Source organism: Anthonomus grandis, chromosome 3, assembly GCF_022605725.1.
Source record: "Anthonomus grandis grandis chromosome 3, icAntGran1.3, whole genome shotgun sequence".
NCBI lineage: Eukaryota > Metazoa > Arthropoda > Insecta > Coleoptera > Curculionidae > Anthonomus > Anthonomus grandis.
The window spans coordinates 2,280,534-2,295,261 of NC_065548.1; the positions used below are offsets into that span (position 1 = coordinate 2,280,534).

At 29.9% G+C, this 14,728-nt stretch overlaps 1 protein-coding gene across 7 annotated transcripts in view; it reads left to right on the forward strand.

Moving 5' to 3' along the window:
• The window catches only part of LOC126733736 (hemicentin-1), a 613,913-nt gene that overhangs the window by 559,528 nt on the left and 39,657 nt on the right, over positions 1-14,728 (forward strand). For all 7 annotated transcript variants that reach the window (XR_007659843.1, XR_007659842.1, XM_050437122.1 and 4 more), the window contains one exon: positions 8,624-8,907. Coding sequence is in view for 5 of the 7 variants with exons in the window: in XM_050437122.1 (XP_050293079.1) it covers positions 8,624-8,907 (284 nt within the window). In the remaining 2 variants the exon portion in view is untranslated. The remainder of the gene's footprint in view (positions 1-8,623; positions 8,908-14,728) is intronic.

Below are 14,728 nucleotides of genomic sequence, written 5' to 3' on the forward strand. Positions count from 1 at the left end.
TGGTTTTTAAAAAATCATATTTTGAGGAACAAAATGCTTATATCTCTGAAACTAAGAGAGTTAGAGGCTTGAAATTTAGAATGCAGCTTCTTCTAAAAAATTCATTAGACACCTATTTCAGCGTTTTTCTCAAAATTGTTAAAAAATTAATAAATTAGCCCTGGAAGTTGGAAAAAAAATTGTTTTTAAAAAATCATATTTTGAGGAACAAAATGCTTATATCTCTGAAACTAAGAGAGTAAGAGGCTTGAAATTTGGAACACAGCTTCTTCTAAAAAATTCATTAGACACCTATTTCAGCGTTTTTCTCAAAATTGTTAAAAAATTAATAAATTAGCCCTGGAAGTTGAAAAAAAAAATTGTTTTTAAAAAATCATATTTCGAGGAACAAAATGCTTATATCTCTGAAACTAAGACAGTTAGAGGCTTGAAATTTGGATTGCAGCTTCTTCTAAGAAAATCATTAGATACCTATTTCAGCGTTTTACTCAAAATTGTTAAAAAATTAATAAATTAGCTCTGGAAGTTGAAAAAAAAATTGTTTTAAAAAAATCATATTTTAAGGAACAAAATGCTTATATCTCTGAAACTAAGAGAGTTAGAGGCTTGAAATTTGGAACACAGCTTCTCCTAAAAAATTAATTAGACACCTATTTCAGCGTTTTTCTCAAAATTGTTAAAAAAATAATAAATTAGCCCTGGAAGTTAAAAAAAAAATTGTTTTTAAAAAATTATATTTCGAGGAACAAAATGCTTATATCCCTAAAACTGAGAAAGTTAGAGGCCTGAAATTTGGAATGCAGCTTCTTCTAAGAAATTCATTAGACACCTATTTCAGCGTTTTTTTCAAAATTGTTAAAAAATTAATAAATTAGCCCTGGAAGTTGAAAAAAAAATTGTTTTTAAAAAATTATATTTCGAGGAACAAAATGCTTATATCTCTGAAACTAAGACAGTTAGAGGGTTGAAATTTAGAATGCAGCTTCTTCTAAGAAAATCATTAGATACCTATTTCAGGGTTTTACTCAAAATTGTTAAAAAATTAATAAATTAGCCCTGGAAGTTGAAAAAAAAATTGTTTTTAAAAAATCATATTTTGAGGAACAAAATGCTTATATCTCTGAAACTAAGACAGTTAGAGGCTTCAAATTTGGATTGCAGCTTCTTCTAAGAAAATCATTAGATACCTATTTCAGCGTTTTACTCAAAATTGTTAAAAAATTAATAAATTAGCTCTGGAAGTTGAAAAAAAAATTGTTTTTAAAAAATCATATTTTGAGGGAGAAAATGCTCACATCTCTGAAACTAAGAGAGTTAGAGGCTTGAAATTTGGAACGCAGCTTCTTCCAAAAAAATTCATTAGACACCTATTTTAGCGTATTTTCTCGTTTTTACATGAAACTACATAGTTGCCAAATAGTCTTTTTTTTTCGGTCATACATAGGAAAACTAACTTATGACGTATATTTTTTAACTTATGTGGTCTAAAGCGACTTGAAACTAAACCGAAGGAACAAATGATAAATTCCATAAATAAAAGTGCAATTCCCTCTCGAAAATCCAGTTGGTGGCAGGTCCCGGGGTCGTTAAAGGCAGCACCTGCATATTTTTCCCGTTTCCAAACAGTTTCGGCAAACATAAAACTACATACAACCTCGCCAAAAAAAAAAAACAAAAAAGAAATATAGGAAATCGTATAATACAGAAAGAGATGGAGGGAACGAGTGAGGCGGAGTGAGAGCCCTCTCCCGAAAGTTATTTCAATATAAATTGCCTGCATTTTAAGGCGTTTGATTGTAACGGATACGGTTTAGTTGTTACTGTTTTATGGGGAATTAGTTTAGGAGTGGTCTTTCTATATTTTTTTTTATTTTAAAAAACCCTTAAATAGGTGTCTAATAAATTTCTTAGAAGAAGCTACATTCTAAATTCCAATCCTCTAACTCTCTTAGTTTCAGAGATATAAGCATTTTGTCCCTCAAAATATGATTTTTTAAAAACAATTTTTTTTTAACTTCCAGGGCTAATTTATTAATTTTTTAACAATTTTGAAAAAAACGCTGAAATAGGTGTCCAATGAATTTATTAGAAGAAGCTGCATTCCAAATTTCAAGCCTCTAACTCTCTTAGTTTCAGAGATATAAGCATTTTGTTCCTCAAAATATGATTTTTTAAAAACAATTTTTTTTTTCAACTTCCAGTGCTAATTTATTAATTTTTTAACAATTTTGAGAAAAATTTTATTTATTACCTCCGTGTCCTTTCATACCATGATGGTCATGATGGTATCCGCTATGGTGATGTCCGTGTTTGCTATGGTGCCCGTCCTTGTGGTGTTCATCGTAAAACTTGTGCTTCTTATGGTGTTCGTCGTGGTGTTTCTTCACATGGTGTCCATAGGTCTTTTGTCCTTTCTTGTGTCCGTGCTTCTCACCGTGTTTGCCTCCCTTATGGTGATGTCCGTGCTCGTGATGGGAGGCATGATGGCCGCCACCCTCGTGGTGTTCGTGATGGTGTCCTCCTTTTTCTCCCTGGTGGCCTTCGTGGTGGTGTTTACCGTGTTTCCCGCTGAAATAGGTGTCTAATAAATTTCTTAGAAGAAGCTGCGTTCCAAATTTCAAGCCTCTAACTCTCTTAGTCTTAGAGATATAAGCATTTTTATTCCTCAAAATATGATAAAAACAATTTTTTTTTCAACTTCCAGGGCTAATTTATTAATTTTTCAACAATTTTGAAAAAAACGCTGAAATAGGTGTCCAATGAATTTATTAGAAGAAGCTGCATTCCAAATTTCAAGCCTCTAACTGTCTTAGTTTCAGAGATATAAGCATTTTGTTCCTCGAAATATGATTTTTTTAAAACAATTTTTTTTTTCAACTTCCAGGGCTAATTTATTAATTTTTTTAACAATTTTGAAAAAAATGCTGAAATAGGTGTCTAATGAACTTTTTAGAAGAAGCTGCATTCCAAATTTCAAGCCTCTAATTGTCTTAGTTTCAGAGATATAAGCATTTTGTTCCTCGAAATATGATTTTTTAAAAACAATTTTTTTTTTCAACTTCCAGGGCTAATTTATTAATTTTTTAACAATTTTGAAAAAAACGCTGAAATAGGTGTCCAATGAATTTATTAGAAGAAGCTGCATTCCAAATTTCAGGCCTCTAACTTTCTCAGTTTTAGAGATATAAGCATTTTGTTCCTCGAAATATAATTTTTTAAAAACAATTTTTTTTTAACTTCCAGGGCTAATTTATTATTTTTTTAACAATTTTGAGAAAAACGCTTGAATAGGTGTCTAATGAACTTTTTAGAAGAAGCTGCATTCCAAATTTCAAGCCTCTAATTGTCTTAGTTTCAGAGATATAAGCATTTTGTTCCTCGAAATATGATTTTTTTAAAACAATTTTTTTTTTCAACTTCCAGGGCTAATTTATTAATTTTTTAACAATTTTGAAAAAAACGCTGAAATAGGTGTCCAATGAATTTATTAGAAGAAGCTGCATTCCAAATTTCAAGCCTCTAACTGTCTTAGTTTCAGAGATATAAGCATTTTGTTCCTCGAAATATGATTTTTTAAAAACAATTTTTTTTTTCAACTTCCAGGGCTAATTTATTATTTTTTTTACAATTTTGAAAAAAACGCTGAAATAGGTGTCTAATGAATTTATTAGAAGAAGCTGCATTCCAAATTTCAGGCCTCTAACTTTCTCAGTTTTAGAGATATAAGCATTTTGTTCCTCGAAATATAATTTTTTAAAAACAATTTTTTTTTAACTTCCAGGGCTAATTTATTATTTTTTTAACAATTTTGAGAAAAACGCTTGAATAGGTGTCTAATGAACTTTTTAGAAGAAGCTGCATTCTAAGTTTCAAGCCTCTAACTGTCTTAGTTTCAGAGATATAAGCATTTTGTTCCTCGAAATATGATTTTTTAAAAACAATTTTTTTTTTCAACTTCCAGGGCTAATTTATTAATTTTTTAACAATTTTGAAAAAACGCTGAAATAGGTGTCCAATGAATTTATTAGAAGAAGCTGCATTCCAAATTTCAAGCCTCTAACTGTCTTAGTTTCAGAGATATAAGCATTTTGTTCCTCGAAATATGATTTTTTAAAAACAATTTTTTTTTCAACTTCCAGGGCTAATTTATTCATTTTTTAACAATTTTGAAAAAAAACGCTGAAATAGGTGTCTAATGAATTTCTTAGAAGAAGCTGCATTCCAAATTTCAAGCCTCTAACTGTCTTAGTTTCAGAGATATAAGCATTTTGTTCCTCGAAATATGATTTTTTAAAAACAATTTTTTTTTCAACTTCCAGGGCTAATTTATTCATTTTTTAACAATTTTGAAAAAAACGCTGAAATAGGTGTCTAATGAATTTCTTAGAAGAAGCTGCATTCCAAATTTCAAGCCTCTAACTGTCTTAGTTTCAGAGATATAAGCATTTTGTTCCTCGAAATATAATTTTTTAAAAATAATTTTTTTTTTAACTTCCAGGGCTAATTTATTAATTTTTTAACAATTTTGAAAAAAACGCTGAAATAGGTGTCTAATGAATTTTTTAGAAAAAGCTGCATTCCAAATTTCAAGCCTTTAACTCTCTTAGTTTCAGAGATATAAGCATTTTGTTCCTCAAAATATGATTTTTTAAAAACAATTTTTTTTTTCAACTTCCAGGGCTAATTAATTAATTTTTTAACAATTTTAAGGAAAACACTGTAATAGGTGTCTAATGAATTTTTTAGAAGAAGCTGTGTTCCAAATATCAAGCCTCTAACTCTCTTAGTTTCAGAGATATAAGCATTTTGTTCCTCGAAATATAATTTTTTAAAAACAATTTTTTTTTAACTTCCAGGGCTAATTTATTATTTTTTTAACAATTTTGAGAAAAACGCTTGAATAGGTGTCTAATAAATTTCTTAGAAGAAGCTACATTCTAAATTCCAATCCTCTAACTCTCTTAGTTTCAGAGATATAAGCATTTTGTTCCTCAAAATATGATTTTTTAAAAACAATTTTTTTTTCAACTTCCAGGGCTAATTTATTAATTTTTTTACAATTTTGAAAAAAACGCTGAAATAGGTGTCTAATGAATTTATTAGAAGAAGCTGCATTCCAAATTTCAAGCCTCTAACTGTCTTAGTTTTAGAGATATAAGCATTTTGTTCCTCGAAATATGATTTTTTAAAAACAATTTTTTTTTCAACTTCCAGGGCTAATTTATTAATTTAGTAACAATTTTGAGAAAAACGTTGAAATAGGTGTCTAATGAATTTACTAGAAGAAGCTGTATTCCAAATTTCAAGCCTCTAACTCTTTTAATTTCAGAGATATGAGCATTTTCTCCCTCAAAATATGATTTTTTAAAAACAATTTTTGAGAAAAACGCTAAAATAGGTGTCTAATGAATTTATTAAAAGAAGCTATGTTCCGAATTTCAAGTCTTTAACTCTCTTAGTTTTAAAGATATGAGCATTTTCTCCCTCAAAATATGATTTTTTAAAAACAATTTTTTATTCAACTTCCGGGGCTAATTTATTAATTTTTTAACAATTTTGAGTAAAACGCTGAAATAGGTGTCTAATAAATTTTTTAGAAGAAGCTGCGTTCCAGATTTCAAGCCTCTAACTCTCTTAGTTTCAGAGATATAAGCATTTTGTTCCTCAAAATATGATTTTTTAAAAACTATTTTTTTTTTCAATTTCCAGGGCTAATTTATTAATTTTGTAAGAATTTTGAGAAAAACGCTTAAATAGGTGTCTAATAAATTTTTTAGAAGAAGCTGCATTCCAAATTTCAAGCCTCTAACTCTCTTAGTTTTAGAGATATAAGCATTTTGTTCCTCAAAATATGATTTTTTAAAAACAATTTTTTTTTCAACTTCCGGGGCTAATTTATTAATTTTTTAACAATTTTGAGAAAAACGCTAAAATAGGTGTCTAATGAATTTATTCGAAGAAGCTATGTTCCGAATTTCAAGTCTTTAACTCTCTTAGTTTTAGAGATATAAGCATTTTCTCCCTTAAAATATGATTTTTTAAAAACAATTTTTTTTCAACTTCCAGGGCTAATTTATTAATTTTTTAAAAATTTTGAAAAAAACGCTGAAACAGGTATCTGATAAATTTACTAAAAGAAGCTATGTTCCAAATTTCAAGCCTCCAACTTTCTTATTCTCAGAGATACGAATATTTTGTCCCTAATAAACGACCAAAACAACAACAAACATTTCTAATACAAAATCCACATCGATATTTACCCAAAAGCGGCATACGGGCGACGATAAACGTATACATACATATGTACCATCGCGGAATAAAAATTTGCTAAATTTAAACGGCCCCAAGGCAACAGTGGAAAAATATAAACTGCGATAAGAATTTCGCGTTTCCTGCATCCAGCATATTTGAAATATTATGCAAATATTTTCTCATATTCCGGGGAAAGGCGCGCCCGCATTTAATAGCGGAGAAAATGAAATTCGCTGATATACCGATTCCTGATACGGATACACCGATCGATTTTCCCTTTTAAAATTTCCTATTTTACTCTCCGTCTTTACTGTACATAAGATGCAGATGTAGATGTAAGAATTCACTTCTCAATATTCTTACTGTCATGTCTTACTTACACATGACATATGTCAAACAATAGCCTCACTTTTGTGACAGGTCTACTTAACCTCGACTAGCCGCTAAAGTCACATACTTATTTCGCAAAAGTATCGATATAACCTGAAAATTGAAATGATTGAGTCAGATTTTCTTGACTATACAGCTAATAGTAGCAAATTAGATCAAGACTTAACCTCAATATGAGCATTTTACTGTCTTTATTTTAATGTGTGGAGACTTGCAATTTGTCAAACCGTAACCTAACTTTTATGACAGATGACAGTCACTTTTGACAGTCCAGCGTTGCCACTTGTATAAAACTTGATTACTCCCTTGTGAATTAATGGAATTACGGTCTGAATCTTCGGAAAATTACGTATTTCTTAAGTAAGTTCTTGCTATATGACATTACAACCTGAGAAGACTAAGACAAACCTGTACCATAAAAATTATTACTCTCATTCTACATGATACACAAGAACGAGATGCCTGTACAAGAAGTCACTTTTAGACATTCTTACTGTCAAGAGAATACGCATGACATATGTCAAACGATAACCTTACTTTTGTGACAGATGTACTTTGCCTCGACTAGCCGCTAAAGTCACATACTCATTTTGCAAAAGCATCGATATAACCTGAAAATTGAAATGATTGAGTCAGATTATCTTGACTAGACAGCCAATAGTAGCAAAATAAATAAAGACCTCAATATGAACAGTTTACTGTTTTCATTTTACTGTGGCGAGACCTGAGAACGGTCAAACCGTAACCAAATTTTTATGACACATGACAGTCACTTTTGACAGTCCAGCGTTGCCATTTATAAACAATTTGATGACTCCCTTGTGAACTAACGAAATTACGGTCTGAATCTTTTGGAAATTGCATTTTTCTTAAGTAAACTTTGGCTGTACGATATTACAACTTGTAAAGACTCAGACAAACCTATACGATGAAAATAATTAGTCTCATTCTTTATGATACATAAAAACAAGATGCCGATATAAAAATTGACTTCTCAATCTTCTTACTGTCGCGAAAATACAGGTGACATATATCAAACAATAACCTCGCTCAGCTACTAAAGTTACATGCTCATTCCAGGGTTGCCGATGCATCGACAAAACTTCAAAATTGAAATTAAGTCAGTCAGATTCCACAGCATTTCTGTGTCTAGAGCATAGTACTACTCGAATTGGTCCCAGCCTAGGAATACCCCAGCCTAGTCTCCAATATGCACAAATTATTTAGTGAAAGAATAGAGATTTTTTTCATTAATCGAGTCCTCAATATGTCTGTCTATCCTACCAAACGTGATCAAAATCAGCACAAGCACAAAGACATTCATGGAATGCGTCCGATTGAAAACATTTAGTAAATATGGGCTTCAACAGGTTCAAGTTGAAACCCATTACCTACGAGTAGTAGCTGTATTTCAACTTCCTAGTATAATTTATTAATTTTGTTATTTTTGAAAAAAATGCTGAATTAGGTGTCTAATTACATAATAATAAAGAAGCTATGTTCCAAATTTGAAGGCTCTATCTGTCGTAGTTTAGGAAATACGAGCATTTTCTCCAAAAATCTAGTTTCTCTGATAATGGGTTCTAACTGTTATTCTACGTCAAACATAGTTGCCATTATGAACCACGCCTAAACTAAAAGTGATATAAAAAAAATCTACGTAACCATGCAATAGAGCGAGATAGAGAAACATAGAGGGAAGCTAGGGGGGGAAGGAGTGAATGGCAGTAAAGCCCTGCCCGGAAAGTTGTTCGTTCCATAACAAATTGTAAAACTGTCTGTAGTTCTGAGACATTTTGCCCCCGGGTCCGTTTTACTTGCGGTAAACTCGATTCGTTTTACTGTCGATAAATTTTTGTTTAACCCCGAGGCTCGTTATCGTATATTTTCACCTCGTAATATGTGGAAATTTGTATATTCGTCCGGTATACAGATGTGACCTATAAATAACCTTGAATTTTTTCATCTCTCTTTATTTCAGATGCTCCCGTATGTACCAACAGCGAAGCGACAATAATCGGAGCCTCCTTGGACGAGGTGCTGAAGGTGCACTGTCAAGTGTCAGCCGATCCCGCCGACGTGACGTTTCAGTGGCAATTTAATAATAGTGGAGAGAGTTTTGACGCGCAGCCGCCGAGATTCGCGACATCTAGCGGGAATTTGAGCGAGTTAACTTACGCGCCCAAGTCCCAGAAGGATTATGGGAGTTTGACATGTTGGGCGACCAATTCGATTGGGAGACAGGTGGAGCCCTGTATATTTCAGGTTAGTCATTGATGAAGGGAATGTGTGGCAACATTGTGCAGTTTTTAACAGTGTTGCCAATTTTCCATTCTTTTTTACATACGTATGCCCGTCAATGTTCGGAGCAGTGTTACAAACTGGAAATAAATAGTACAAAACAGTGTGGCCAACATGTTTTATTTTTTTGTGTAACCAACTGAATAGAATTTAAAGAAATTGTATTTTCTCTCACACTGTTGCCAACATATTTCTCTCTTTTTTTTTAATTTATTTTTTTTTACAGTGTTGCCAACATGTGTTAATTTTTCTTTGCGTTATATCAGTAAATTTCCGAAGCAGTGTTGCATACTAAACAAATGAAGTTTTTTCACAGTGTTACCACCTTAAAAAATTTATAGAAAACTTTTTATTTTTGACAGTGTTGCCATTAGTTTTTATTGATCTTTTGTAAAAATTGACAAAACTGTTTCTTTTTACAAAGTGTTGGCAATATATCTCACTTTTTCGTGTTTTTTTTTCTGGATCTGTAAAATATTGACAAGATAGTTTTCCCTCTTAACAGTGTAGCCAACAGTTTTTGTTTTCTAAAAATTGACACAACAGTTTTTTTCTTAGCAGTGTTACAATTTGGTAAAAATAAATAGTCATTGTCTTCTTTGACAGTGTTGCCAACATGTATTTTATGTGTTATTTCAGTCAATGCCTGGAGTAGTGTTAAAAACTTAAAAAAAAAAAAAGTTTTGTGTTGCCAACAGTTTTCCTATATTGTTCCATAAGTGTTGCAATGTGGAGGAAAATAATAAAATTGTCCTTTTTTTTTCCAGTGTTGCCAACATTAAAAAAAATCTTAGTTGAATAAATTCTTGAAGCAATAGTACAAACTAAATAAAATTGATAAGAGTTTTTTCTCTACATGGTTACAATCTAGAAAAAATATTAAAATTATTATTCTTTGACAGTGTTACCAACCTATTTAAATTTTTTGTGTTGTAAAATTTGATTTTTTTCACAGTATTTAAAAACTGTTAAGTCGGTTTTTTCTTCACAGTGTTGCAAACTAAAAAAATATTGCGTTTCCAGTGTTGCCAACATATCTGAATTTTTTTTAGGTTATATCAATTATTTTTGAGAACAGTGTTGCAAACTGAAAACATTTAAACAGTTTCTATATAACAAACATTATTTTGTCTTCTCAGTGGTGCAGTCTGGAAAAAATTATAAAAATATTCTTCTTTTTGACAGCGTTTTGTTATTTTTTACATTGTTGCCAACAGATTTTAATTTTTTTTGGGTTATTTCAGTCAATTTTCGAAGCAGTGTTACAAACTAAAAAAAAATTATAAAAAAAATTTTTCCTCGTCATGTTAATAAAAACATCATTCCTCGTTTTTCGAAATTAACAAAATTATTTTTTTCTTTGACAGTGTTGCCAACCAATTTTAATTCTTCTCTAGTGTTGCAATCTGAAAAAAAATTTACAGTATTATGTTTACATAATATTTTTTTTACAGTATTGCCAACATTTTTTTTAGGGGTTGTATCAGTGAATTCCCGGAGCAGTGTTACAAACTATAAAAAATTGATGAAAGGGTTTTTTATTTACAGTGTTACACAATCTTAAAGAAATAATAATAAATTCTCTTCTTTTATTGTGTTCAAAATATTTTCATGTTTCGCCTTGTAAACTAAAAAATTAAAAAAGTAAAAAGTAAAATAGTATTCTGGTAAAAAGAATGTGCTGCCAACATATTTTTTTTTGGTTATATCAGTCACGAGCAGTGTTACAAACTAAAAATAATTAATTAAACAGCTGTTCCTGACAGTGTTGGCACTATATTGCCCTTTTTTTGTTGCAAAGTAAAAAAACGCTTGTTTTCAGTGTTGCCAACAGGGTTTCACTTGTGGAAACAGCAAATTGGTAAAAAAGTATTAAGATATTTTCTCACTTTAACAGTGTTGCAATATGGAAAATTTAATAAAATTACTCTTTTCTTTCACAATGTTGCCAACCTATTTTAACTTTTTGTATTGTGAGAAAAGTTAAAAAATTGTCTTTTTTTTACAACATTTTTAATATTTTTTTGGATTGTATCGGTCAAATTTCGGAGCAGTGTTACAAACCGAAAAAAACATTGACGAAAAAGTTTTTCTTTTACAGTGTTGCCAACATATTTACATATTTTGTGTCGCAAACTGAGAAAAAAATAAAGAAGTTTTTTTTTGTTCACAGTAGTGTCAACATATTTCTATGTTTTGTATTGCGAACATAAAAATGTTTTAATTTTTGTTTGTAGGTTATTTCAGTCAATTACCAAAGCAGTGTTGCAAACTTAAAAATTTTTCACTTTATTTTGCAATTTGGAAACTGACAATTTGGGAAAACAAATCACAGTGTTGCCAACATATTTTTTTTTGGGTAAAATCAGTCAACTTCCAGAGCACTAAAAAACGAGTTAAGGACTAAAAAAAATGGATAAGAGTTTTTTCTTTACAGTATTGAAATCTGGGAAAAAATTGATGGAATTTTTATTTTCTTTGTGACAGTGTTGCCAACATGTTTTAATTTTTTTTTGGTTATATCAGTTAATGCCCGGAGCAGTTATTTCACAAACTAAAAACATTATACCAATTTATTATATATGTACAAATTTTTAAAGCAGTGTTGTTAACTTAAAAAAAAATATTTCTTCAAGGTATGGTAATCTAGAAAGTTAATAAAACTGTTGTTGTTGTTTTCTTTCAAAGTGTTTACAACGAGGTTTCAATTTTTTATGTTTCAAAATTTAAAAAAAAAATTTACAGTGTTGCCAACGTATTTGCACTTTATTTTGATCGGTGGAGACAATAAACTGGAAAAATTTACAACAAGAGAGTTTTGTCTCTAACAATGTAGTCAACACAAAAGTTTCTTTTTCACAGTATTACAAGCTGGAAACAAAATTATAAAACAGTGTTGCCAACATATTAATTTTTTTTGGTTATATCAACCAATTCCAAGAGCAGAGTTGCAAACTAAAAAAAAATATATAAAACAATTTTGCAATATGGAAAAAAAATTGTAATTCTTTTATTTGTGACACTGTTGCCAACTAATTTTCATTTTTTTGAATTATTTCAGTCCATGCACGGAGCAGAGTTACAAACTAAAAATTTATAAAGTAGTTAGCAGGGTTACCAATGTATTTCCAATAGTCGCTTCCATTGTTACCAACATGATTCAATAGTTGTCAATAGACAGTCAATTCCCGAAGCAGTGTTGCAAACTTAAATAAATGATAAAACAGTTTTTGTCGCAGTACTGCCAATATTTTTTCACTTTATGTTGCAATTTGGAAACTGACAATTTGGGGGAAAAAATGCACAGTGTTGCCAACATATTTTTTTTTGGGTTAAATCAGTCAATTCCCAGGGCACTGTTACACACTAAAAAAAAATTACAGTATTGAAATCTGGGAAAAAATTAATGGAATTATTATTTTCTTTGTGACAGTGTTGCCAACCAATTTCCATTTTTTTATCAAAACTGAAAAAAAAATTCACAGTGTTGCCAACATGTTTTAATTTTTTTTGGTTATATCAGTTGTGCTATCAATGCCCGGAGCAGTTATGCCAGAAACTAAAAAAAAAATATAGAAATTTATTATATGTACAAATTCTTAGAGCAGTGTTGTTAACTTTAAGAAAATAAATAAATAATTATTTCCTCTAATAGTGTGGTAATCTAGAAAGAGTTAAAACTGTTGTTTTCTTTAACAATGTTTACAACGAGATTTCAATTTTTTTATGTTTCAAACTGTAAAATTTTTTTTACAGTGTTGCCAACGTATTTCCACTTTATTTTAATTTGTGGAGACAATAAATAGGAAAAATTAACAACAAGATAGTCTTGTCTTTAACAATGTAGTCAACACAACAGTCGTTTCTTCTTTACAGTGTTACAAGCTGGAAACAAAATCATAAAACATTGTTGCCAACATATTTGTTTTTTTGGTTATATCAACCAATCCCTAAAGCAGGGTTGGAAACTAAAAAAATATATAAAACAATTTTGCAATATCGAAAAAAATTCTTTTATTTGTGACACTGTTGCCAAATAATTAAAAAAATTTTTTTTATGTTGCAAACTAAAAAATTTTCACAGTGTTGACAACAGATTTTAATTTTTTTGGGTCATTTCAGTCAATGCAGAGAGCAGTGCTACAAACTAAAAATTAATAAAATAGTTAGCCAATGTATTTCCAATGTTCGCTTTCATTGTTACCAACCTGATTCAATTTTTTTCTGTTTACAAACTGGATTTTTCTGGTTCTGGAATAAATTGACACGATTGCCAACAGTTTTGTTTTTCTTGTAAAAATTGACAAATCAGTTTTTGCTTGACAGTTTTAGTAAAAAACTTCAGTGTTGCCACTAGTTTTCAATTTTTTTTGTAATATTTGACAAAACAGTTTCTACTTAACAGTGTTGCAATTTAGAAAAAAATTAATAAAATTGTCCTTTTGTTCATAGTGTTGCCAACCTATTTTAATTTATTGTATTGCAAACTGAAAAAAAAATAAAATTATCTTTTTTTAATAATTTTCCCAACATGTTTCTTCTTCTTTTCTTCCCGGAGCAATGATAATTAAACTAAAAATTAATAAAACAATTAACAGTGTTACCAATGAATTTCTATTTTGTGGTGTAGAATTTGTTTGAATTGAATTACTGTATTTTTTTTTATACAGTGTTTCCAATAATTTTTCATATTTTTCCTAAATAAATTGACAAAATATTTTTTTAACAGCGTTGGCAAAATGTCGCCATTTTTCGTCTTCATAAACTGAATATTTCTGGTCAAACTGGACAATTTCCATTTTTTGTGTTGCCAACTGAAAAAACTGTCATTTCTCTCACAGTGTTGTCAACATGTTTTTTTTTACTTATTTCAGTCAATTCCCGAAGCAGTGTTGCAAACTTAAAAATGATAAAACAGTTTTTGTCGCAGTACTTCTAATATTTTTTCACTTTATTTTGCAATTTGGAAACTGAAAATTTTGGGGAAAAAATTCACAGTGTTGCCAACATTTTTTTTTTGTTTAAATCAGTCAATTCCCAGAGCACTGTTACACACTAAAAGAAAATGACAGTATTGAAATCTGGGACAAAATTAATGAAATTATTATTTTCTTTGCGACAGTGTTGCCAACCGATTTCCATTTTTTTGTGTTGCAAAGTGTTGTTTCATATATTTTTCATTTATTTTGAAAACAACGAAATAGAAAAAATTGACAATGTTTTTTTTTTCTTTCTACTAGTGCTGTCAACAGCTTCCCGTTTTATTTTTGTAAAAATTAACAAAACGGTTTTTTCTTAGCAGTGTTGCAATATTAAAAAAAAATTACTAAAAATATTCTTTCTTTTCACAGTGTTGCCAAAAAAATATGTTTTTTTTTTGATTATGTCAATCAATCCCTAGAGCAGGGTTGCAAACTTAAAAAAAATACATATAAAATAGTTTTGTTTTCACTGTGTTGCAGTCTGGAAAAAAAATTCAAATTCTTCTTCTGGTTGTGACAGTGTTGCCAACCAGTGTTAATTTTTTGTGTTACAAACTAAAAAGAATAAATAATCTTTTTTTCGCAGTATTGTCAACATGTTCTTATTTTATTTAGTTTTTTTTTTTTTAAAGTCAGTGCCCAGAAATGTGTTATGAACTAAAAATTAATAAAATAGTTAGCAGTGTGGCCAATGTTGCCAACAATTTCCATGTTTTGTGTTGCAAATTGGAAAAATGAAAAAATATTGTTTTTTCACAGTGTTGCCAACATGTTTTTTGTGGCTAATTCCCCAAGCAGTGTTG